Here is a 27,641-nt window from a genome sequence, read left to right as displayed (position 1 = left end):
ATTTTTTTTCAAAACTGACGCTCTATTTTTGTTTATAGTACAAAAAAATTAAAACCGCAGAAGTGATCAAATACCGCCAAAAGAGAGCTCTATTTGTGGGAAAAAAAGGACATCAATTTTGTTTGGGAGCTACGTCGCACAACCGCGCAATTGTCAGTTAAAGTGATGCAGTGCCGAATCACAAAAAGGGGCCTGGTCCTTTAGCTGGAAAATAGTCCAGGGCTTAAGTGGCTAAAATACAAACAAATTGTTTTTATAATTTTTTTTTTCTTGCAATTTAATGTCATTTCTAGTTACAAACACATCTACACAACAAACTTCCTTTGACTAGAAGTAGGACTGAACAAATGTAGTTAACGGCAACTTTCCAAAACATCAATTTGAAGTGGGCGACGAACGATGTTTACTACGAACGAATGAACCCATGAACTTGAAAGTGCCCATTTTAAACTGTACAACATTAAATCAAAGCACATGGAGCAGTATGCAAGCAATAATAATAATAATAATAATAATAATATGAACACAATGCAACTACTTACTTTTTTGAAGAATTCGCTTGATTTTTCTGTACTGATCGTTCTCCCTCAGTTTCAGGTCTGACCATCGTTTCCTCAGTTGATCCATGGATCGTCGTACCCCAAAATTCTTCTGAAGACTCTTCACAACTTTAACCATGATCTTGGCCTTTCTGATATTTGGGTAAGGTCCACATCTCTCTCATATATATATATATATATATATCATATTATATTTATGTGAGGGGTGTACTCACTTTTGTAAGATACTGTGTATATATACATATATAAATAAAAGGGTGTTCTATGAGGTTCCCCACTGTTATAAATATATAAAAGGGTGTTCTATGAGGTGTGTGTGTATATACAGTATATATATATATTTATTCTCTATCAGGGTAGATAGATAGATTCTCTCTCTCTATCATATATATATATATATATATATATATATATATATATATATATATATATATATATATATCTTATATCTATTTATCTTAGATAGATAGATATAAGATAGAGAGATATAAGCTAGATAGATATAAGATAGATAGATATATCTATCTAATATCCATCTATCTTATATCTATTTATCTTAGATAGATCTATCTATCTTTCTATCTATCTTATATCTATCTCTCTATAGTGAGAGAACTCATAGAATATCACATATAAGAACACAGAGACAGCTCATTCTCTCTATCATAATAACTACAATACAGAGGAGTCCGTTCATCCAACATACACAGGACCCAATGAACACCGATCACCTCGCCTGGGATCGGCCCTGTGTGTGTGTGTGTGTGTATGTAGGTATGTATATATATATATATATATATATATATATATACACGGGAGGGGGGCCTCACAGAACACCACGTGATCAGTGATCAGGGATAGCGGTGGATACGACTTGCAACACAGCCTGGAGCTAACAGAGAGAGGTGTTCAACGATAAAGAGCCAGGGAAAGACTGAGCGTGCCCTTATCGGCTGTCTCTATTTATATCCCTGCGGGCCCTTGTGACTCCTCCTACTATCGTGATGTCACGTGTAACTGTCCGCTGAGTTGTAGCTGGTCACCATGGCGATGCTGGCTGAACGTGAGTGCGGGGTGACCGTTGTTCATTGGGTCCTGTGTATGTTGGATGAAGGGACTCCTCCTACTGTTGTGACCTCACGTGTAACGGTCCGCTGAGTTGTAGCTGGTCACCATGGCGATGCTGGCTGTGAGTGCGGGGTGACCGTTGTTCATATCTGTTTATGTTGGGTGAAGGGACTCCTCTGTATTGTAGTTATAGTAGTTATGACGGAGAGAATGAGCTGTCCCTGTGTTCTTATATGTGATATTCTATGACTTCTCTCACTATATATATATATATATATATATATATATATATATATATATATAAATAAAATAGTGTCCAATAAGGTCTCCCCCCCCCCACCCCCCCTCTCTGATAGAGAATATATATATATATATATATATATATATATATATATATATATATGTACATTATTATTATTATTATTCAGGATTTATATAGCGCCAACAGTTTGCGCAGAGCTTTACACTATGAGGGCAGACGGTACACTTACAATACAAATCAATACAGGAGGGATCGGAGGGCCCTGCTCCTTAGAGCTTACAATCTAGAAGGGAGGGTTAGAAGGTCAGAATGTTTGTTTTGGATGGAAGACAAATACTAAACAATGCTGCGTGGGAAACTTATGTTATGATGTTTTTTTCTGAATTTTCTTTTAATAAAATTGGGTAAGAAAAGCCCTTTAAAAGGAGAAGTAAGGCTCGGTTCACACAGGGGCGACTTGTCCAGGTGACTTCGCCGCCTGACAAGTCGACCCCGTTCGGTACTACGGAACTGTTCTAATAGGAGCGACTCGAGTCGCTCCGACTTAGAAAAAAGGTTCCTGTACTACTTTTGCGGCGACTTCGGGCGACTTGCATTGACTTCTATACAGAAGTCGTTTTGCAAGTCGCCGCTGAGGTTGCGGAAGGTCGCGGCGCTGCAAGTCGTGCCGCGTCCTGTGTGAACCGAGCCTAAGTGGCTGAGTCCTTAAAGCTTTATCTTTGATGCTAGTTCTCATACTGGATATAGGAGGGTGGTTTAGAGCTGGTCACTGTCTGCACTAGGTGCTTGCAACCTGATAATTCTGAAGAGCCCATTCACATTTGTGCGTTGTGGCAATGCACACTTAAACACACACCACAGCAGATGGCAACACAGCTGCTCCATGCGCGGGACCATTCTTTGTGAATGACACCCCAAAGCATTTTACGGTAGACCCCAATGAACAATGCACTGCAGCACACCACAACATGTATACAGCTCGCTGTGTTGTTAAAAAGAGTCATGCATGTTTTTTGTTCCATTGTGATGTGTCACCAGCTCACTCTTAGTGGATAGGAAGCCTAATGGAAACACGTGTACAGGCTGAGCTTTCCAACAAAAGTGACAGTTGGAGGGGTTCAGGATAACAAAAAGTGCCTCCTCTGATTCTCATCTGTCCATGAAGGGTAACAGACAAGTTACCTCCAAGTCCCTCTTTCCTTGCCCCATGGGCCTTGCCATATTTTAAGAAAATGAGAGAGGGAAGTTCATAGTTCTGGTCAGCTGGTTTCTAGGATTTGTCAGGGATGCAATCCAAGAAGTTCATCTCTGGTACCAGAGAAGCATCTTGTAAAATGATTTCTCTTTGTACTGTACATACTAGTATATTACTACCCCTGCAGGAGCTGCCGTATTTCTGGTCCCCCTATTCCTGCACAGCCAGGCAACATGCATTTTTGACTCCCATTCAAAGACAAGAAAACAGTCCAAGAACTTGTTTCTGTTGTTTTATTGGGGAAAACAACTTGGATAGGGTATGGGATTTATGATGCCCAACTTGACTTGATCAATAACGATGAGGGCAACTTCCTTCTCTATGGAATCCAAAAACGTAACATACACTTGACTATATTCCCTCTGGAACCGCAACAATGTCTAAGAACTTGCTTAGTGAAATGTCCCAGAACAAGAGATTAGGTCATAGCTTGCTAGCAAAGCCCCAGAAAGCTTGCTTGATATTACATCTGGCAGCTTTAACCCTTTCTGGCCTTGGGAAAATCAGGAGTATTCACATTGTCCTTGGAAATCCTGTTACCCAGAACAGACGACTGTTCGGGCCTTCTACTGTACAGGTCCTTCTCCGCAAGCCAGGGTGTCGCCCAACCAAGACCATGGGATAGCGCGGATCCCTCAGTACTTCCTCCTCTCTCAGCTGCCAGCCTGGAGGCAGAGTCCCCCTCAGCCTGGAGTCCCCACCTAGGCCACACGACACAACTTCCTCACTCCATCTTCCATATATATATATATATATATATACACACTGCATCCAGTGTAGCCTATATCTGACTGCAGGCCATTGGTATACTTTTTCTAATATACTTCTGGTGGTGTACACAGTACACAATACAGTGCACCCCTAGTGCAGTTGCTATTACTTTTCTGGTGGTGTACACAGTACACAATACAGTGCAGCCCTAGTTGCTATTACACTTCCGGTGGTGTACACAATAACGTGCAACCATAGTGCAGTTTCTACTACTTTTCTGATGGTGTACACAATACAGTGCAGTGTGGTTTTGCTAAACAAAATTTACATCATGTCCGGAAGGTCACCAAGGAGAGGCAAACACTCACATGCCACTAAAAGAGGGCAAGCAGGCTCTGTGTCTACAGTCAACAGTGCTGGTCGTGGACACGGTGCATCCTCTGCACGTGGCCGTGAGGCACGCTTGTCCTTTTTTTCTGTAGCTGGCCGTGTTATTGAGTCACAACATGCAGAAGAGTTGGTGGAATGAATAACAAAGCCATCCTCATCCTCTGTCACCCAGGCTCAGAGTAGTTTGCCTGCCAATGCAGTTACCAAAGTGGCCTATTCCATCGGCTCCTTGTCAAAAGTCAGTCCTTCCCTAGCCCCACCATCATGCACAGAAGAGTCCCCCGAATTATTCGACCACCACCAAAGGCCCAATTTTTCTGCCCCTGTTTAATAGGGGTGTGTAATTACAATTTTTGTTCTAATATTTCACAGCAGGGCCCGTTCCTGTGCCCACCAAGAGTAACTGTGAGGCTTTACAGTGTTGTGTCACCACCACCACCTAAGACCCAATTTTTCTGCCCCTGTTTAACAGTGACATGTAATTAAAATTTTTGGTCTAATATTTCACAGCAGGGCACATCCCTGCACCCACCAAGAGTAACGATGAGGCTTTACAGTGTTGTGCCACCACCACCACTGCCTAAGGCACAATTTTTCTGCCCCTGTTTAACAGGGGTGTGTAATTACAATTTTTAATTTAATATTTCACAGCAGGGGCCGTTCCTGCACTCAACAAGAATATCTGTGAGGGTTTACAGTGTTGTGGCACCACCACTGCCTAAGACCCAATTCTTCTGCCCCTGTTTAACAGGGGCATGTAATTATGATTTTTGATCTAATAGTTCTGAGCAGGGCCTATTCCAGCGCCCACCAAGAGTAACTGTGAGGGCTTACAGTGTTCTGGTACCACCAACACCTAAGGCAACATTTTCTGCAGAGTATATAGGGCAGACCATATAGTATATACAGACAGTCCCCTACTTTCATACCTCCGGCTTACAAACCACTCCTACTTATAAACGGAGGGAGACAACAGAAAGTGAGAGAAAATGTACCCGTAGGAAGGGAAATTCTCTTCTGTAAGGGTTAGTATGGGAAAAATGTATCTCCACTCATGTTTTATCATCAATCCTTGTTTCCCTGATAACCCAAAATTTTCAAAATCAAATTGTCATTGTGACAGAAAGCCAAGTGAAATCTTCTGAGCAGGGGCACAGACAGCAAAACAAATGTTACCGGGATGATAACCCTTCCCTATGCTATCCAAAAAGCATAAAAATACATTTTTTGGCTGGAGCTACACTTAAAAAATGTACCTGTTCCAAATTACAAGCATATTCAACCTAAGAGCAAACCTAAAGTCTCTATCTTGTTTGTAACCCGGGGACCGCCTGTATACTGCTATTCAGAGTATATAGGGCCTGGGGGCCCCACGCCTTTTTTTTTTTAAACAGGTAATTTTTGTCCACCATTGATGTACGCTGATAAGGTGGCACTGATGGGCACCGATGGGTGGCAGTGATGGGCACTGATCGGTTACATTGATAGGTGGTACTTGTGGGCATCGATAGGTGGCACTTGTGGGCACTGTTACTGTTATAAATGAGGCAGAATTGCCTCCTCCTTTTCGAGACTGATGTCCCTTTAAGATAAGCCGGTGATTGGCTTTTTTTTTCCTCCTCCGCTGTCAGCATGAGAAAAAAAAACGATCACCGAGCTTTTGTTTACATCATGTGATCAGCTGTCATTGGCTGACAGCTGATCACATGGTAAGGGGCCGGGACCGGCCCCTTACTCGGATCGGTGATCACCTGAGTCTCAGTGACTCAGTGATCACAGCGCGCTCCGCGCATGCCCTGCATGGGGCGTGTGCAGTGGAGGCTGTCATATGACGGCCTCCCGGAAATTCACATCCGCTCTGTGGCCGTCATTCGCCCATAGCGCGCATGCCAGGAGGTTAAACTTGCTTGCGGCTGTAATGTATTGTCGACTCCCGGCAATACAGATTGGTGGGATTCTTTGGTAGAGACAAGGGCCTCTTCCCGACAACCCTGGCCTGCAGGTGGGGCGCTTATGGGAATCTGGAAGCCCACTTTAACAAGGGGACCCCCAGATACTGGCCCCCCTATGTGAATGGGTATCGGGTACTTTGTATCCCTACCCATTTACCAAAAAATGCCAGAGACAGTTTTTGACAAATCCTTTATTAAAAAAAAAAAGTGTCCCTCAATGTAAATCCACTGTCAATCACGACGCCCGGCGGACCCGAAAAATAGAAAACTGTCAAAAATGCTCCGCCTCCATAGGAGGCTGCCCGCCATAAGTGCTCTTTGAGCTTTGACGGCTCTTTAACAGGGAAGGGTGGGGCCACCCAGTTACGTCACACGGTGGCCCCGCCCCCCTGACAGCAAGTGATGTCATGTGGCCAATGTACCCGATAACCATTCACATGGTAGGGGGCCCGACAACCACAGCCCGGTTAGTCGGTAAGAGGGCTTTGTTCCCATCAACATGAGGACAAGGTGCTTTGGGGTGGGGTGGCACAGAGCCCCCCTGCCCCAAAGCACCCACCCCCCCCATGTTGAGGGCATATGGCCTGTTATTGTTCAGGGGGGCGGCGCTCGATTGCCCCTCCTTTCCTGGCTTTTCAGGCTGCATGCTCGGATAAGGGTCTGGTATGGATTTTGGGGAGGACTCCATAACATTTTCCCCCTTAAAATCCATACCAGACCCTATGCCGTTTTTTTCAAATCTGTATTACCTAAAGCCAGGAATACATTACAGCTGCAAGCAAGTCTGGATTCAATTTTTTCGTTTAGGAATGTCACTATTGCTGCGGCAATGTTCTACACATCGCACAGATGCGCCACTTTACAGGCAGACTAAGGAGACCCACAACGCACTGTATTTAAAGGAATTTTTCATTTTTATTGTTTCATTTTAAGGAAAAAATATAAATTGTTTCACTTTAAGCAAAAAATATATTTCCTGACAGACTCCATGGCAGCCTACGTGTGGGGTTTAGTCCCGCCTCCATTACCCTATAGGACGACACTCCCATAAATCTTTGCTCCCTGCCACAGGCTGTGTTCTTTTTTTGTCCTCCTCCATAGGACTTAACATGTGTCTTTTTACCCTGAAGACTTACTTTTTTCTGCATTACGGACCGGCCGTGCGACTTGGAAGTCGCAAATTTCCAATAAGCTCTAGCTACTAGCGGAGTATGGAAAAGGGGCATATGGAAGAGGCGCTGAAGAGGTGTATGCCTAGTCACTGACAGGTGAAACCGCGTTTGAAGTCGTGAACCTTGCTACTAGCAGGTGACTGTTTGCCCCATCTTCCCCTCCTCCTCCTCTCAGAAGTCCAGCATGTGTGGGGACCTACCTCGGCTGGTGTCCGTCTACTGGAGTGGTGAGCCGTTTTCTTTCCATGGCAGCCTGTATTTGTTTCTTTTTCTTTCTTTTTGTGTGCAGTGTCCCTTCGGTTTTTCTTTCCCTATACAGCGCCGTGCATTGTATCTGGCTTGTTTGGGCGGCTGGTTTCCGTGCGTTCCAGCCGCCCAGTTACTTCCTCGTTCCGCCGCTCGTTCGTTCTGCGCATGCGCGGGACCGGAGCGAGGACGAGGCTTGGTTTGCGCATGCGCGATGCGGGCTTCGCGCATGCGCACTAGCGTTTTAGTGACGAAAATCGTTACGTCATTATGGCGGCGAATTTAAAAACGGAAAACAGCTGGTAGTATCCCTGGGATGTTTGTGAAGCCTGCAGCATCATCCCTGAGCTTTGATTCTTCTGTTTCAAGGTATGTGTCTTTATGGGATCAGTTTGTTCTCTGCCTCCTTGCTGTTTTTCTGTATTTAAATTAGGCTGTTTTTTCTCCAGCCCTGATGGATCCTGTGGATGCCTCACCGCCTGCTAGTGGCCAGCCCCCTCGGAGAAGGTACTTCTGTTTGGGGTTGTTACCTGCCGGGGGGGGGGGGGAAGCAGTGGAACATTAGGGAATGTTCCACTAACACTGCTGGTTTGTTCTACAGCCCTTCTAGGTCTACTCAACGACGAAGTTCTCACCGAGGAAGTGATTCGTCTAAATCCCACCGCCGGCATTCCTCTTCCAGGTCCAGACGACATGATTCTCCTGCGAGAACCAGTCTCCGTAGCCGGGAATCTTCCCGCCCTTCAACAGCTCGCCCAAGTCTCGAAGCTGAAGGTGTATGCTGGGGGTGCAAGACGCAGGTTCCTGCTGACAAGTCCCTTTGTGATGACTGTTATATCAAAGCGACAGGTGAAAGGAGCGACTCTGACCAACAGCTAAGGTCTATGGTGGAAAGATTGGTTAAGGACAGTCTTAAGAAGTTTGAAGCCCCCCAGTTGTCTCCCATAGAGTCTCCAAGGTCTCCGGGGAGGGAGGCTCAGGCCCAGGACACTTGGGATTCCTCGTTGCCTAGCCATCCATCTGCTGTCCTTTCAGAAAGGGAATCTGAGGAGGAAGAGTCTGGTTCAGGTTTTGACTTTGCCCTGCTCCCTCCCTTGGTCAAAGCCATTAAGGAAACACTGAACTGGGAAGAGCCGGTAGTGGCCCCAGCAAAACAAAGAAAATTTTTCAGACAATTGAGGAAAGAGCGTATTAGCTTCCCCTTCCTCTCAGAACTGGGAGAAGTGATTTCAGACGAATGGAGTAAGGTAGAGAAAAAGAATTCTCTTCTTTCTAAAATTCAGAGACTTTATCCTTTCAAGGAAGATGAGGTTAAGAATTTGGAGTCTCCCCCTCTAGAGGACGCAGCGGTAATGCGATTGGGCAGGCATGTGACCCTTCCCCTGGAAGACACAGTCTCCTTTAAGGACGCTCTGGACAGGAGAATTGATTCCGACCTAAAGCGAATCTACCTTACGGCTGGCATGGCCTGTAAGCCGGCTTTGGCCTTAGCGGCTCTGTCTAGAGCAATGGAGGTTTGGTCCAATAATGTTGATGATTCACTCAGGAATGTTTCTGAAGATCTGGCCAGGAGTTCTCCCATTCAGGAGATGAGATTGGCTTCGGCTTTCCTGGGAGAAGCCTCGATCGACATTATCCGTCTGGTGGCTCGAGTTATGCTCTCATCTGTAACTGCCAAGCGTGCCCTTTGGCTCCGTCCTTGGTTGGCCGATCCTGCCTCTAAGCAGGTTTGGTGTCGTATTCCTTTTGACGGTTCTTCCCTTTTCGGCAATAAGCTGGATAGTGCCATAACTCGAGCCACTGGGGGAAAGTCGGGGTTTCTGCCCCAGGATAGACGCCTGCAGAGTCAAAGAAGATCGTTCCCTAGGAAGGAGGTTCAAGATCGTGCTAGGGAGGCACGCACTTACAGGCCTGGACGAGAATTTTCCAGATCTTGGAGGTCCAGGCAGACATCTCTCAAGAAGTCTGCGAAAAGCAGTTCAATGGGGGAGAAGGAGCCGACTAAGTCCTTTTGAGATCAAGCCCGTCCAGGCTGTCCGGGTAGGAGCACGTTTGTTCCACTTTCGGCACGTTTGGGAGGCCTTGATCCAGGATTTTTGGACCGTCAAGACGGTTTCCTCCGGACACACGTGGACGTTCAGCAGTATACCCAAACTCAAATGTGTTCCCACATCCATTCCAAAATCGGAAGAAAAAAGACAAATTCTTTTAGCTTACATAAAATCTTTATTGGATCAAGGCGCCGCTATTCCTGTTCTAGATGTCCAGCGCGGCAGGGGAATGTATTCACCTCTTTTCCTGGTCCAGAAGAAGAACGGTACATGGAGACCCGTAATAGACCTGACGCATCTAAATCGCTACATAAAAAAGGAAAAGTTCAAGATGGAAACACTTTCCACAATTCAACATTCAGTTCAGCCAGGGGACTGGCTTGTCTCAATAGACCTCAAAGACGCCTATTTTCACGTCCCAGTGGCCACAGAGTTCCAACAGTTCCTTTGTTTTTCCATTGGTCAGTTCTATTTACAGTTTACTTGCCTTCCTTTTGGACTGTCAACCTCCCCTCGCACTTTCTCGAAAGTCCTTCTGGCAGTTGTAGCCTTGTTGAGAATCAGAAAGATCTGGATTCATCATTTTCTAGACGATCTGCTTCTTCTCGCTCAGGACAAGGATTGTCTCTTGAGCCACAGGGATCAAGTCATTGCAACCCTCAAAGAATTCGGTTGGCTCCTAAATTTAGAGAAGAGCCAGTTGGTTCCTACACAGTCTCTCGTGTTCCTCGGCACTCTGTTCAACACGGCAAGAGGTACCATCTCTTTACCCGAGGAGAAGATTGCAGTAATACGAGACAGGATCCACCTAGCTCTCTCCTCATCTCGTCTCAGTGCTCTTCATTGCCTAAAGATCATTGGCACCATGGTGTCTACTATACCGATGGTGAAGTGGGCACAATGGAGGATGCGCCCCTTTCAGGTGGGGTTTCTCCGTCAATGGTCGGGAGAGAAGGCCCAGTCCATCGAAGTTACTCAGACCATGAGAGGTTCCCTCCTTTGGTGGCTTCGTCGGGAGAATCTACTGAATTGTCATTCTCTTCTGCCAATCAAATGGATCTCAGTGACATCAGATGCCAGCAACAAAGGCTGGGGGGCACATTGTCTGTCGGAAGTGGCTCAGGGCATTTGGGACTTTCCCTCTCGGGGAATAGTGTCGAATGTGTTGGAACTACGAGCAGCCTTCCTAGCGCTGTTGGCATTTCCGCATCTGATAGTGGGTGCATCCGTAGTCCTCAGGCTGGACAATACGACTGCGGTCGCATATGTGAGGAAGCAAGGGGGCACCAGAAGTCGGTCTTTGCTGAAGGAAGTGGATCCAATAATGCGTTGGGCCCAGAGGAATCTGTCCAACCTAACAGCAGCCTATGTACCCGGAGTCCTCAATGTCCAGGCGGACTTTCTTTCACGAGTCCACTTGGACAACAACGAGTGGACCCTTCACGAAGAAGTGTTCCAGTGGGTTCTATCCCTGGGAATGTCTCCAGAAGTGGATCTATTCGCCTCTCGTTTCAACAAGAAGCTAACAAGGTTCTATTCAAGGTTCAAGGATCCGCAGGCCTACGGGATAGATGCCCTAACAGAACAATGGCGATTCCACAAGGCATATGCCTTCCCTCCAACACCAATCATCTTCCAATTTCTGAAGAGACTCAGATGGGAAGGAGTAGAAGTATTGGCAATAATTCCGTACTGGCCCAACAGGCCCTGGTTTCCTCTCCTGTCCCTGCTCAGCTTTCGGGACCGGGTTCCTCTTCTGTCCAGGCGGGACCTTCTCTCCCAAGGGTCGGTTCTCCATCCATGTCCGGCTCAGCTCCGGTTGAAGGTCTGGTTCTTGAGAGGGGATGGCTGGAAGCTCTAGGGTGTCCTAAGGAAGCCATTCCCACTCTCCTAAGTGCAAGGAGAAGAAGCACTAATAAAGTGTATGAACGAATCGGGGCCAAGTTCGTTTATTATATGTCCTCCAGAACCAGTTCCTATGTTTCACCCACAGTTCATGATGTGTTGGGGTTCCTGCAATCAGGTCTGGACTTACCGTTATCAGTTAGCTCCCTTCGGGTTCAAGTTTCAGCTATTTCTGCTTTTACAGGGGTTCAGTGGGCCAGCCACGCTCTTATTCAGCAGTTTTTTAAGGGTGCTGTAAGATTGAGACCCCAAAGAAAATCCAGGTTCCCTAAATGGGATCTACCCCTAGTCTTGGACTTCTTTTCTCTGCTCAGTAAGGATCTCTCCATCCGAGAACTTACCTTGAAAAGCGCGTTCCTGGTGGCGGTCACCTCAGCGAAACGAGTTTCGGAAATTCAAGCTCTGGGAGTCAAGGAGCCTTTCCTAACCTTTTTTCCGGACAGAGTGGTCCTAGTTCCAATGTTGGGGTCAAACCCTAAGGTCACTTCGGTTTTTCATGATAATCAAGAAATCTCTCTACCCTTATTCAGATCCTCGGATTCCTCAGATATTCATCCTCTTGACGTTGGACGCTCTTTAAAGCTCTACTTGGAAGCTACAGCTCTGTTCCGACAGTCGGACTTCCTGTTCGTTCTGTTCTGTGGGAAGAACAAGGGCACTAGAGCATCAGTCAGGGCAATTGCAGCATGGATAGTTCAAGCGATCCAGTGGGCATACAGAGAAAAGGGCTTGGCTCCTCCTCAGGCGGTGACGGCACATTCGACCAGAAGTCTTTCTACCTCGTGGGCAGCTTCTCGCCATGTGGCTCCTGACGTGATTTGCAGGGCAGCCTCATGGTCTTCCATTCACACCTTTATGTCTCATTATTGTGTTGAGCCAGCGGCTTTATCCTCAGTTGATTTTGGAGTTAAAGTTTTGTCAGTTGACGGTGTCAAATAAATCTTTGTTAAGCAGCATTTCTTGCCCACCCGGGTGTGTCTTGGCGAGTTATTTCCCACACGTAGGCTGCCATGGAGTCTGTCAGGAAAACGGAAAATTTATGTCAAATACTTACCGTAATTTTCCTTTCCTGATGGACTCCATGGCAGCAGGAGTTCCCTCCCAAATGGCTGGAGAAGGATAGTTACCGAACACAGCCTGTGGCAGGAAGCAAAGATTTATGGGAGTGTCGTCCTATAGGATAATGGAGGCGGGACTAAACCCCACACGTAGGCTGCCATGGAGTCCATCAGGAAAGGAAAATTACGGTAAGTATTTGACATAAATTTTCCGTTTTTTTTATAAAAAAAAAAAATGTATTCATACATGTCCCCCAGGGCAGTACCCAGACCCCCATACCTTTTTTATGGCCTATTAGTTGCATATAAGCCTTCAAAATGGGTACTTCATTTGGGTTCGCTGTTCGGGTAAGAACACTTGCCCTGTTTGAAGTTCTTCTGCGAACTGAACGGGAGGTGTTTGGTCCATCCCTGCTCCCCATCACTAAACAAGGTCTATTTTCTTATTAGTCCCCTTTTTCATAAGATTCCCTTAGTGAAGAAAATAATGTTTGTTACAAAAAGGCCAAGACCAACTAATCACTTATGTTACCAAATTGACCAAAGTCTTTTTCTTTTTCACAGAAATCAAAGCTCACCCAGCAAGACCCTGCAGCTGATCCAAAGACGCATGGACTTCAGCCTGAAGACTGAGTTATGGTAGGAAAAAAAAAACAGAACCCCAAGAACTCATCTTCTCAAGTGGAAAGAGCCATACCAGATGCTCATTGTCACATCCACTGTGTCCAAGCTTGCTAGCAAAGGTTTCTGGATAAATGGTATCCGCTAAAAGTGATTGTGATAGAGCCAAAGGACAACCCCTCTGCCCTTAAAGAGCTACCCCACCAAACTTAGGAGCATTAGAAAGAAACGCTCTATGCAACTAGCTCACCACAACATTTCCAGAAAAGTTTCTTGGATATGTATCAATATACAATCAAGAGGATGCATCACCCTCTATATATTTAACTCAGAATAAATAGTAGTTCCAAAGTAGGCCGCCAGCTGTTCAATGGGACATGGATCTAATTAAAGGGAAGAGGAGGAAGATATCATCATCAGAAGAGATCATTGGACTGGATCCCATAGAAGAAGAAATAGCTTTAGAAAAATTGGAATTTTGCACTGAGAATACTTTTAGAGCAGTTAACTTGCCCAGTGAGGTCACACTGTATAATGGAGAACTGGTGCCATTAAATTATAATAACTACAATATCCACCTAGACGATGACATAGATATATGTTCAAACTTTTTGATTGGTCAATGCTTTCAGGGTTTGTTGTGCCCAAAGCACCACACTGCATGGCCCTATGTATGGCAGCTGAGGTATAAAGCCACAGTGGGTTGGTTTAACATTGACCTAGGAGCTCAACTGGTCCTGGAGAGGCTATACAGTGACCCAGCTACGTGCCAAGTCACCGGATTCCACCAGTAAGTAGGAGAAGCAAAGAAAAGCAATACATTTTTACATTAATACTGCAAACTTTATTGTCAATTCTACGTAAAGAACCTAGTACAGTGTTTTCTTATCCAGATCTCAAGTGTTTGTGCCAAAAGCCTTTTTAAAATACTGATAGTCTTTACACTGGTACAACATACGCTCTGACTTTGGGAGCACATGACGTGTATAAATGAATGGTTCCCTACGAGAGCCGTCTTAACTGGTCTGACACAAGTCGGTCCGACGTTAAAAAAAGATTCCTGCACTTCTTTGGTCCAACTTCAGCCCATTCAATATCATTGAAGTCAGATCATCATCCTAACTTATCTGACTTTGGCAAACGACTTGTGCGCTGAGGATCTTAAAGGGGGACATCACGCCAAAATTAAATTAAAAAAACGTTGTTCAGCCCCTCCTCTCCAATTCCATACAAGGCCCTTTGGGTCTAGTATGGATCTTGAGGGGAAACCCCACGCCAAAATAAAAAAAAAAAATTGCGTGTGGCCCACACCAAAATCGATTTTAGACCCATATCTGAGCATCCAGCCCGGCAGGTCAGGAAAGGGGGGGGGGAGGAGGAGCGAGCGTCCCACCTTCCTGTACCCTACCAGGCCACATGCCCTCAACATGGGGTGGTGGGTGCTTTGGGGCAGGGGGGCTTTGCGCACCACACCCACCCCCAAAGCACCGTGTCCCCATGTGGATGGGGACAAGGGCTCTTCCTGAAAAACCCTGGGTGGTGTTTAGATACAGTGCCAATGTATAAGCAGTAAAAAGGGAGTACATACATCCTATCAAAATGGAAAGGTTTGTATTTGAGGCTGACTGAGTGAGGTTGACCAAATCTCAATTATGCTGACATGCTCGACATGTTATGTGGAAATCCACCGCTTCTTCAGGAGCTTTCGTTTGCATTATACGCTGTCTCTGTTCCTTTAATACATTATTATGCAAACAAAAGTTCCTGAAGAAGCAGTGAATTTCCTCAAAACATGTCGAGCTTGTCAGCATAATTGAGATTTGGTAAACTGGAATTACCACCTCTTTCAGTTGCACCTCTTCTGTTTAGATAGACAGAGCTGCTCTCTTAAATTTGTTTGTTTTAAATTTGTTGATGTAAATTCAATAAAACAATATTTGTTTATATACGTGTATCGTAATTGTTACAGCACCATTAAAGTCCACCAGCCTTAAATACAAACTTTTCCAACCTTGGGTGGTGGTTGTGGGGGTCTACGTGCGGGTGGCTTATTGGAATCTGAAAGCCCCTTTAACAAGGGCTCCCCCATATCCCGGCCCTCTCACCCTATGTGAAAGAGTATGGGGTACATAGTACCCCTACTCATTCACCCCAAAAAAAAAAGTGTCAGAAATAAATCAAACCAGTACACAGGTTTTTGACAAAGTCCTTTATTAAAGTAACTCCAACGTGTCTTCTCCCTCCGATCATGTCTTCATCCTTTAGTTCTTCTCGCTGCGCTGCTGTCTTCTTCCGCTGTTTTTTCCTCTGGTGCTTCTCTCTCCGCAGTCTTCTTCCTCGGCGGAGCTAACACTACAGCGGGAGCTAGTGTTGGGAGAAGAACTGGAGGAAGAACCGCAGAGGAAGAAGACAGCGGAGAGAGAAGAACCAGGAGGAAGAACCAATGGAAGAAGACATCAGTGCAGCAAGAAAGAACTGGGGGAAGAATCAGAGGAAGAAGACATCAGTGCAGTGAGAAGACCTGGAGGATGAAGACATCACCGGAGAGAGAAGAACTGGAAGGATAATTAATCGGAGGGAGAGACACATTGGAGCTACTTTAATAAAGGACCTTGTGTACTGGTTTTATTTATTATTGACACATTTTTGGCACCCAACAATGTTGAGGGCATGTGACCTGGTATTGTCCAGGAGGAGGGCGCTTGTCCATGTTGGATCAGTGTGAACCCAGCCTTAAACCGTTGAGATGACTACAATTTAAAAACAAGAAACACAAACACAGACTAATGGGCATAACACATCATGCATTTGAGACTGTCCTTGCCAATTCAGTTTAACTACCTTCCGACCACACACAGTAAATATACTGCGAGTAGGCAGCAGGTACAGGCACCAGGTCTGCTGTTAGAAATTGTGGAGCCCCATGATTTCTAACATACATTTGGTGGAGGGGGGGATTATGGGTTGGGGTTGTTTTTCAAGGGTTGGCCTTGGCCCCTTTGTTCCAGTGAAGGGAACTCTTAAAGTATGTCAGCATACCAAGCCATTTTGGACTATTTCATGCTCCCAACTTTGTGGGAACGGTTTGGGGATGGCCCCTTCCTGTTTCAACATGACTGCGCACCAGTGCACAAAGCAAAGTCCATAAAGACATGGATGAGCGAGTTTGGGGTGGAGCAACTTGACTGGCCTGCACAGAGTCCTAACTTCAACCTGATAGAACACCTTTGGGATGAATTAGAGAGGAGACTGCGAGCCAGGCCTTCTTGTCCACATTAGTGTCTGAACTCAAAAATACGCTTCTGGAAGAATGGCCAAACATTCCCATAGACACACTCCTAAACCTTGTGGACAGCCTTCCCAGAAGAGTTGAAACTGTTATAGCTGCAAAGGGTGGGCCAACTCAATTTTGAACCCTACGGACGCCATTAAAGTTCATATGCGTGTAAAGGCAGGCATCCCAATATTTTTGACAATACAGTATACCAGGGGTGGCCAACCAGACAAAGACCAAGAGCCACATTTTTTACCGAGTTACCGCAGAGAGCCACATCATACGCATGGGCACACATGAACATCACCCCATCCCTTCCTCATACAAACATACTTTTGCTCAGCTGGATTTATTGTAAATGTCACACACTGTTTTAACACTACAAAGACCACAGGCCAGTCATTTTCATCAAGTCAGTAATCTTCCTTTGAAAGTACATCCATGTGACAGAAGACAGCAGCTCATCTAATTTCCAAAATACAAATTGTCTTATGCCGCGTACACACGGGCGGACTGTATGGCCTACTTAGTCCGTCGAAACACATTTCAGCGGACAGTCCGCTCGTGTGTGGGCTTCAGCGGACTTTTTCAGCGTGCAGTCTGGCGTACTAAGTATTTCGGATTTTTCGAAATTCTGTCCGTCATACTTTGGTTTCAGCGGACAATCCACTCGTCAGTAGGCTAGTTCGACGGACTAAGAATGGCGCATGCTCAGAAAGGATTTACACGGCGGAAGGGTGCATTGCTGTGTATTGGACTTCCTATTTCTAGTCCCGTCGTACGTGCTGTACACGTCATCGCACAAGCTTTCGACGGACTGTTTGTGCATCCGTGTGTGGTCAAGTCCGTTCATTCGAAAGTATGACGGACTGTCCGTCGGATTGTATGAAGGACTAAGTAGGCCATACAGTCCGCCCGTGTGTACGCGGCTTTACAAACAGTGAACTGGTCAGGATAACAATAAACAGTTAATGGGTCTTCTAGCCTGAACTAGCAGTAAATTCTTCAAAAAAACATCACAGAAAGCATGCAGCACACACAGAGCGTAGCGTTTTCAAGCAGAAAATCACGCGATTTTGCTGCGTTTTTTACCGCGATTCGTTTTTTGTGCAGGGCAAAAGGTCAATGTTAAAAGAAGAAAAACGCCCAAATCTGCTCAATTCGAGCGACAAAAAAGGGTACGGAACTTGTCTGAGCGTCAGGCGTTTGGCTTCAGGCGACATGGAGTGGAGATGTGAACCATCTCCATTGAGAATACATTTTTTCCCCTCCAGCGTTTTGTAGCTTCAGGCTTCAAGCTACAAAACGCTCAGGTGTGAATGGGGTCTAAGAGCCACATGGAAATGGGCAAAGAGCCGCATGCGGCTCGAGAGCCACGGGTTGGCCACCCCTGCAGTATACACTTATTGTGATTTTTTTTTTTTTTTACCAAAAACATGTAACAGAATACATTTTTGCCTTAATGTATAAATAAATTAGATGTTTTTATTTTATTGGATATGTTTTATAACAGAATGTAGAAAATATCCTTTTTTTTTTTCAAGATCTTTGGTCTTTTTTCCTTTATATGATAAAAGAATAAAACAGTGATCAAATTTCCACAAAAGAAAGCTCTATCTGTGTGAACAAAATGATAAGATCGATTTGGGTACAGTGTTGCATAAAAAAGAAAATAAGCTGCGCTAAAGTGCACTATATAACAAGGCAAAAGCCTACTATGTGAATATGAATAGTGTAACAATACAAACGATTCTATTGTATCTCCAACCAAATGGAAAAAATAAACCAAAATGCATAAACAAATAATGTAAAATTCTTTCTATCCTACCCTTAAGTGGGCAGGAGACCACCTAAGTGAAGAGTGATACAAACAGCGTGTTTTAATTAATTCAATTGGGAAAACACCCCGTGAAACACAAAAAAGTCTCTATAAAAAAATTGATAAACAGAAAAATTGATGAATAGAAAAAAAGTCCTGCTGTAATAGATTACACAAAATCCTCCATAGATGAACAATATTCAATCCATATGTCTGAATTCACTTCTTACCAGAAATTAATGACCCCCCCAATACAGAGGGTCACAATGAGCATCTAGGTATGTGATTGTCCCCCACTCCAAAGGAATACTTTATTGATCGTCTGGATCACCATTTTCAGGTATAAAAGGCTGGATACATTATCTGCACCCACTTCTCGGCCTTTTGGCTAAGATCAAGTGTAGTATCTGTTCTTATCAGTTACCGGGAGGTGGCGCTTGCTTCCGTCCCTGTCTCTACGGCGAGGTGGAGCAGGGTTGGCGGTTGCTATGCAAAGCCTGCTGGTGTAAAGGTGACCTGGAGCGGTTCGTAGCCGAAAGGGAAGCCTTCTGATGGGGACGGAGAACCGCTTGGTCGAAGCCAGGGGAGGGGACCCTGGCCTTTTGGCCTGGATTGTGGCAGCTTTAGCTCGGGTCAGTCTTTCGGGATTGGAACGTTTGTTCCCCTCTAGAGGGGGGGGGGGGGAGCGGCCAGTACGTCCCGAATATAATTAGGGGGAGTGATGTGCGACCTGAAGTATCCGGGTCTCACTAAGCTCCTGGATCTCCATATCTTCCTGACTAGGGTGGGGGCTGTTGTGGTCTGGGTTGGGGGCCAGGGACGCTTCTGTGAGAAAGCCCATGGTGATGTGCCCCTGGAGTGGCAGTCCAGGGGTGCCTTCTTTCACTGTGCGTCCTGCACTTTGATTTAGGCACCTAGGTCACGTCACCAGATACACGCTTTTTTACACCTGCCTCTAGGGCCCGGCCTTTTGGCTAGGACCAGAGGAATTTTTGATTCCTGGCCGGAGGGCCGGTCATTGTATTACACAATGGCCACCTTTTTCACTCACTCCTTCACTATCCCTTTCCTCACTTTTTTTTTGATTGTATGTATTGTCACTGTTTGTCACTGCACGTTTGATGAGTAGGGTGTCGGTCCTCGGACCAATCCTGAAAGTCTCTGGGAGAGCGGACATAGGCCTTTTGGCTTGGTCCAATCTCCATGAGGGGGGGTCTTCCTTCGGCGAAGCCCCCACAGTACCAAGTACCTAGGAGGTTCTGTTTCGGCAGTCCTCCCGGGGAAAGGAGGGCTTCCGGTTTTGTCCGGGGCCCACATGTTGAGTCTGGTACCTCAGTCCCTGTCTGGAGCCTAACGCTCCGGGGGATCAGGGTATGGTCCTTCTTTTGGAGGACATCAGACACCCGTCTGCACTTTTTAGTGTGTCACTCTTTATGTGTGTGCACTTTTTTTATGCACCGGGTAGAAGTTTTTTGGGTGTGTTTGCACGCCATGGGCTTTTTCAATAGAAAAAAAAAATCTGCACCCACTTCCAGCGTAAATTTTGCAGAAGGTACGCCCCTTTCCGCAGAATCTACGCCCCTTTCCGAAAGTCCCCCGCTGCCTGCTGGGAAACACATGGATCCCAGAGACAGCGGGGACCATCCTTATTGCGCAGCGCGACTCGCGCATGCGCAGTAGGGAACCGGGAAATGACCACTTCCTGATTCCCATACCCAAGATGGCGGCGGCAGCACCCGAGAGACGATTGAGAGATCGGCTTCGGGTGCTGACATCGCGGGCGTGCTGGGTGGGTAAGTGTCACTATTTTAAAAGTCAGCAGCTGCAGTATTTGTAGCTGCTGGCTTTTAAAAAAAAAAAAAAAACGGCGGAACTCCCGGCGGACTCCCGCTTTAAGGGTTTTTTACATTATTTGTTTATGCATTTTGGTTTATTTTTTCCATTTGGTTGGAGATACAATAGAATCGTTTGTATTGTTACACTATTCATATTCACATAGTAGGCTTTTGCCTTATTATTGAGGTCTCTGGTCTTCTGATAACTCTGCTGTGCCCCCTCTTTTTCTTCCTCCTCATCCTCCTCTCCTTGTTTCTTAGCAATTTCGTTTATACCACTGGTTTTCCCACTTTTAGATTTCTTACTATTTGAGGTCTCATTGCTGCCTTTCTTTGTACTGCCTTTAGGGCAACCACCTGGACGTTTTGTGTGGTGGTGGAAAAACCACTTGGCTCTTGCATTAGTTTGTGCTTGTGGCCTCTTCCATAGACGACCTCTACCGTACTTCTCAGTCTCCTCTGTGGAAGCCCTCTTTGCTGCTGCCTTATCTTTTGAGTCACTCATATTGAAATAACCCCTCATTTTTTTCCTGTAGGAATGGACAATTACCCCCTTCCCTTTCCCGCTGCTATATTTTTACTACCAGCCCAGGCTAAAGGCTTGGGGGGGCGTATTTGTATTCCACAGATGTCATCTGGTGGGAGGGGACTACAATTAATAGGGAACAAAGGCGTGGCCACTTAACCCTTCCAGCCCAGCATATTGTTAGCGCCCTGTTCTCCCTTTCCGTGAGCTACATCCAGGGCTGGTGCAAGAATTTTTGGCACCCTAATCGAAAACCTAATTTTGCTGCCCCCCCCCCCCACTGGCTCCACCCCTGACTCCACTCTCTTTGACCTGCCCATGTATACCCCACCTTTTTAATGAAGTGCACATCAAATTCAGCCTCACCAGTGCCCATCAAATGCAGCCTCACCAGCACCCCTCAATTCAGCCTCACCAGTGTCCATCAAATGCAGCCTACCAGCGTTCCTCAATGCAGTCTCACCAGTGTCCATCAAATGCAGCCTCACCAGCACACATCAAATGCAGCCTACCAGCGCCCCTCAATTCAGCATCACCAGTGTCCATAAAATGCAGCCTCACCAGCACCCCTTAATGCAGCCTGCCAGCGCCCCTCAATGCAGCCTCACCAGTTTCCATCAAATGCAGCCTCACCAACACACATCAAATGCAGCCTACCAGCGCCCCTCAATGCAGCCTCAACAGTGTTCATCAAATGCAGCCTCACCAGTGCCCATCAAATGCAGTCTCGCCAGCGCCCATCAATGCAGCCTCACCAACACCCATCAATGAATGTTTGCTGGCTTCCATTCATTTAGGAGTCGGGACCCAGACACAGTCCTCCGCTGCGCCTCTGACACTATGTGTGAATGGAGCGGCGGCTGCCTGCTGATGCAGAGAATTAGTTGCTTGCTGCAGAGAGTAGAGAGTAGGAACACCAGTGTCCGGGCACCCTAGGCAGCACCTAGGGTCTCGTGGAAGCACCGGCCCTGGCTACATCCTCCTATGATAGAGGCCAGACTGCTTGCAATTTCTTTTTAATGCTGTTTGTGTATATCTACTGGGGAGATTTACCTTCACTTCCTGACTTATTGACCACCATCAGTGGGACAGAAAGTGAGGGTCATTCAATAGGGGCATAGAAGATAAACTAAAAAAAATTTTTTTATTGCGGCCTGTGTCCTTGTTGGGATGATGCACAAGGACACAGGCCTAAAATAAAAAAAATAAAAAATTTGCTCATTGAGGGAGGGGAATGAAAGCACGGAAGGCAAAAAAGAAGCAGATTAAATTTCAGTTTTATAGCTTTTATATGATTATACGATTGGGATCACATCTACTTTTTACTTTGATTTAATTTTTGTCTGCTCTCTTGTCAATCTCACGCTGATCTTCTTTCTCCTAGCAGTGGGTTTGAAATGCCAATTCTAAGTGACGTCACCACCATGTCCATCCAAAACAGCCAAGCGTTTGATCGTATCCGACGTCTCTCTACCTCAGCCTGTCCCACACCGAGTTCCACACTAACTACAAATATTACTATGAAGAAGGAGAGAACAAATGGGTGGAATATAGTCCGGTAAGGGAGACTGGAAAATGGTTAAAAATGGTTGTAAAGGCTGAATGTTTTTTTACCTACATGCATTCTATATACCTTCTGTGTGTAGCATCAACCCCAGACTCCCCCAATACTTACCTGAGACCCATCTCTATCCAGGAATGTACACAAGAGCAATTTCTCTCCTGGATCTCTTCCTCCTAATTGGCTGAGACACAGCAGTGGGTGCCATTGGCTTTTGCTACTGTCAATTGTGGCCAGTGAGAAGGGAGTGGGGACGCTCTTTGTGTGTCTTATGGACTCCCAGAGCCCGTTCTATAGTGAGCTGCACACATGAGTGCTCCCATAGCAAGCAGCTTGCTATGGGGCCACTCGGTAACAAGGAGGGGCCAGGAGCGCCTGCGGGGGACACGAGAAGAGGAGGATTGGGGCTGCTCTGTGCAAAAACCATTACAAAGAGCAGGTGAGTATAACATTTTTGTTAACCCCCAGCACTGATGTCAGTGGATACAGTAATAATAACCCCCAGCACTGATGTCAGTGGATACAGTAATAATAACCCCCAGCACTGATGTCAGTGGATACAGTAATAATAACCCCCAGCACTGATGTCAGTGGATACAGTAATAATAACCCCCAGCACTGATGTCAGTGGATACACTAATAATAACCCTCAGCACTGATGTCAGTGGATACAGTAATAATAACACTCAGCACTGATGTCAGTGGATACAGTAATAATAACACTCAGAACTGATGTCAGTGGATACAGTAATAATAACCCCCAGCACTGATGTCAGTGGATACAGTAATAATAACCCCCAGCACCGATGTCAGTGGATACAGTAATAATAACCCCCAGCACCGATGTCAGTGGATACAGTAATAATAACCCCCAGCACTGATGTCAGTGGATACAGTAATAATAACCCCCAGCATTGGTGTCAGTACTAATAAAATGACCACACATTGGTTGTCAGTGGCAGTGAAAGGTACACCCCTCATCCCTATCCTGCATTGGTGGTCAGTGACAGTGAAATTTAACCACACTCACCCTAAATTGATAGTCAATGGCAGTGAAAGTTAAGCCTCCCCCACACTGGTGGTCATGGCAGTTAACTCTCCCATTCCCCCTATATTTTTGGTCATGGCGGTCAAAATGTTAACCCCCCCCCGTATTGGTGGTCGTGACAGTGAAAGTGTTAACCCCCCTCTCCCATCCTCCCTGTATTCATGTTCAAGACAGTAATATTTTACCACCTGTACTTTGGTGGTCCTGGCAGGGTAAGTTAACCCCCCCATTTTGATGGGCATGCCAGTGACAGTGTTACCACTCCCCATCCTCTATTATGGCAGTCATGGCAATTAAAGTGTTAACCCCTCCATCCCTTCCCAGTATTGGTGGCCATGGCAGTGAAAGTGTTAACCCCACCTCCCATCTCTGTATTGGTGGTCATGGCAGTATAGGTGTTAACAACCACCCCCATATTGGTGGTCATGGCAGAAAAAGGTGTTAACCCCCCCCCCCCCTCCTGTATTGTTGAAAATGTTAACGCCTACTCCATTGGTGATCAGTTAGCCCTCACATGCTCCCATGCCACTATCTCTCCCTCTTCCCAGGACGGGGCTTTACCCGGCTTCATATGCATCGCTGTATTGTTCTAAGATGTACTCCATCGGCACCCCCAGAACTGGGGCCAAGCTGTCACCTTTAACTCACAGTTAACTTTTGATGATGGGAAGCTGGTAGCAATAGGCTCCCGATGACATCACCACTCTTCAGCCAATAACAGTCCTGCATGATCAGAAGCCCCTGCTAACGGCCTCTGGCATTACAGCCCAATTAAAGGCCCACGATTTTTGAAACCTTCTATTAATGAGTTTCCAAGTTTACCCTGTTGCTGCCTGTGTAACACATATGTGCAGCAGAAAAGGGGCCGGCTTTAATGTCCAAACGCCAAAAGGTGGCTGATGTTTCTGTGCTGTGAATGCGTTTAAAAGCTGATGGCCCCACTAAAGATTAGTAGCCAGTGTCAGAAATATTGAGACACTTGCCTTTACACATACACATGAACTTTAATGGCATCCCAGTCTTAGTCCGTAGGGTTCAATATTGAGTTGGCCCACACTTTGCAGCTAAAACAGCTTCAACTCTTCTGGGAAGGCTTTCCACAAGGTTTAGGAGTATCTATGGGAATGTTTGACCATTCTTCCAGAACCGCATTTGTGAAGTCAGGCACTGATGTGGACAAGAAGGCCTGGCTCGCAGTCTCCACTCTAATTCATCCCAAAGATGTTCTATCGGGTTGAGGTTAGGACTCTGTGCAGGCCAGTCAAGTTTCACCACTCCAAACCCGCTCATCCATGTCTTTATGAACCTTGCTTTGTGCACTGGTGCGCAGTCATGTTTGAACAGGAAGGGGCCGTCCCCAAACTGTTACCACAAGGTTGGGAGCATGAAATTGTCCAAAAATGTCTTGGTATGCTGACGTCTTAAGAGTTCCTTTCACTGGAACTAAGGGGTCAAGCCCAACTCCTGAAAAAACAACCCCACACCATAATCCCCCCACTCCACCAAATGTTTTGGACCAGTGCACAAAGCAAAACCTTGTGGGCAGCCTTCCCAGAAGAGTTGAAGCTGTTATAGCTGTAAAGGGTGGGCCAACTCAATATTGAACCCTATGGACTAAGACTGGAATACCATTAAAGTTCATGTTTGTGTAAAGGCAGGCGTCACAATACTTTTGGTAATCTAGTGTATATACAATGCTGCATTGTTCTAGAATGTGCTCCATCAGCACTCCTAGAACCATGACCAACTTGTCTCCAACTTACAGACAACTTTCAACAATGGGGAGGACACAGGATGGGCTACTGATGATGTCAGCACTAATCAAAAGACCCTGCTACTGGCCTTGGGCATCACAACAAACTTAAATGCCCAGCTTCAGACGTCTACAACTGGTTAAGGCGGCTAATGTTTAATGCTTACATTTTGGTACAGCAAATCGTTAAATAAGAAGTGCAACTGTGAAAATTAAAAATATTATTAAAAGATTATATTAAATAAAAGAATGAAAAGCTCATTTAAATATCGTGAACATAAAAAAATTACTGGGATTTGGTTGAGCGTTTTTTTTTTTTTTCACTGTTTCCATGCAGGAGTTTGTGAAATGCATAGAAGAAGGCCTCCGGGAGCATCAAGAAGAGGTCTTTTGCAAAAACGCCCAGTTTGTTTATTCCCTTCACCTGGTCAACATGGTGCAAACTAACATGGATACCAAAACCAAGAGGAGGATGAGAAAACGGCCAGTGTTCCAATCTCCCATCGTAATCGGTCATAAGCTGCGGTAAGAGGATCACACATGATGTAGCAGACTTCACTAAAGTATATAGTGGTGATGAACAACAAAGAGAAATATTAAATTCTCAATAGCATTGCCAGCTAGGGATGAGCCAAACACCCTCCCGGTTCGGTTCGCACCAGAACTTTTGTGCGAACTTTAGAACCCCATTGAAGTCTATGGGACTCAAACGTTCAAAATAAAAAGTGCTAATTTTAATGGCTAATATGCAAAATATTGTCCTAAAAAGTGTTTGCAGACCTGGCTCCTGCCCCAGGGGAAATGGGTCAATGCCTAAATTTTTTTTAAACGGCTGTTTTTTCAGGAGCACTGATTTTAATGACGATTAAAGTGAAAAAAAAGTGAAATATTCCTTTAAATGTCATGCCTGGGGGGTGTCTATAGTATGCCTGTGAAGTGCCATATGTTTCCCATGTTTATTTCACAAAATGACATTTAGCGTAAAAAAATAATTTAAAACTGCTTGCGGTTTTAATGTAATATCTGGTTCCGGCAATACAGATGAAAATCATTGAGAAAAATGGCATGGGTAGCCCCCCTGCCAATTACCAGCCCCTTTGGGTCTTGTACGGATATTAAGGGGAACCCCGTACCCAAATAAAAAAAAAGAAAGGGGTGGGGCTCCCAGGCCCTATATACTCAGAACAGCAGTATACAGGCGTTGCAAACAAGACAGGGACTGTGTAGGTTTGTTGTGTTAAGTAGAATCTGTTTGTAATTTTGAACTGGTACATTTTTAAAGTGTAGCTCCAGTCAAAAAATCTATTTTTAAGCTTTTTTTAACCCGTCCATAGGGACGGGTTATCATCCCTGTATAATGTTTTTGGCCGTCCGCCTTTTTTCATCTCACTTCCTGTTGTCTCCTTCCGTTTGCAAGTAGGATTTTGTAAAAAACAGTGTAGCGCTTATTTGTTTTTACCACATTACAATGTGACCAATGTAATCAATATATGTATTGGACTGTGCAAAAAAAAAATAAAAAAAAAAAAAAAAAACATTTAAACACTCATTGCTAAGTATGTAAAGCTAGAATGTCCAAACAAATATATGAAAAAATATATCCAAAAATGGAAAAACAGCATGGAAACAAGTGAAGAGTTCTCCAAATTTTCAGATTTTCTGTGTGTGATACGATGAAGTGAAAAATAGTCCTACACCTTCTCCAAGGAATGATCACACAATCACCGCGTGAACCCTCCACCACATAAAATGGGGGCTTACCAGATTTAATAGATCCTACTCAAAATTATATTTGGAGGATCATATATGCTTGTAGATATACATAGGCTATTTTTGGGGTGTTGTCCTTTTCTGGAAGACTTTCAAGTGTGGCTATTTCCTCTGCGGTGTGTCTCCATCCACATAAATCATCATAGGTAATGGGATAGATATAGAGGAAGAAAGCAGGGACCACAATAGTGTAACTCCATTTTTCGTTTCAAGTAATTTAATAAAAAATTATCAAACTCACGTGTACAAAGAACATAAGCGCTTTTTCAATAAAATCTCAGGCTGCAGTGAAGTCCCGACGCGTTTCGTCTTAAGCAGACATCATCTGGGGTACAACTTCAAGGCAGCCCTCCAGTTTATATAGCCAGACCCCCAATCAGGCCTGGATTTCCTCCATCAGTGTCACCACACATCACTTCCGGTATCCAACATGGCAGCCGGCGTGCGTTTCACGCCTCTTTTTAATAATGTGAAGGGTCTAGTCAAACAACTGGTACGTCCCATACTCTTATGTATATTGGACGAATCGCTTCCGTGTATCTAAACAACAAAAGCGAACGTCCTAACGTACGCCAGCAACGTCCAAATGGAACGCAGGCATAAACACTGAAATGTTCAGCCGATCTTTTAACCTCAGCGGAAGTAAAATAAACGTGACCCCCCCGCGTATCTCACGAACGGAAGTGGTCAGCCTGGAACGCACCAACCTTATCCAATGGAGTGCGAACATGGGTCAACATCCCGGCGCCATAACGTCACTTCCGTGTCCCCGTACTCAAAACATAAATAGACGTGTAAAAAAAC

At 45.4% G+C, this 27,641-nt stretch overlaps 1 protein-coding gene and 1 pseudogene across 1 annotated transcript in view; both read left to right on the top strand.

Annotated features, from left to right (window-relative positions):
• The first annotated feature begins 13,276 nt into the window (after nt 1-13,276).
• LOC143961391 (protein mono-ADP-ribosyltransferase TIPARP-like) overlaps nt 13,277-27,641 on the top strand; it is a 31,623-nt gene continuing 17,258 nt past the window's right edge. The window contains 4 exon segments of the mRNA XM_077470659.1: nt 13,277-14,041; nt 22,093-22,190; nt 22,193-22,263; nt 25,405-25,592. Of these exon segments, the coding sequence (XP_077326785.1) occupies nt 13,629-14,041; nt 22,093-22,190; nt 22,193-22,263; nt 25,405-25,592 (770 nt within the window). The 5' untranslated portion in view covers nt 13,277-13,628.
• Nucleotides 18,713-18,803, top strand: LOC143964637 (U2 spliceosomal RNA; annotated as a pseudogene).

This window comes from Lithobates pipiens, unplaced genomic scaffold (genome assembly GCF_037356315.1).
Source record: "Lithobates pipiens isolate NorthernLeopardFrog02 unplaced genomic scaffold, aLitPip1_a1.2 Scaffold_8, whole genome shotgun sequence".
NCBI classification, from domain to species: Eukaryota; Metazoa; Chordata; class Amphibia; order Anura; family Ranidae; genus Lithobates; species Lithobates pipiens.
Note: the sequence above shows the minus strand (reverse complement) of the source record. Positions and strands in the feature narration are given on the sequence as shown.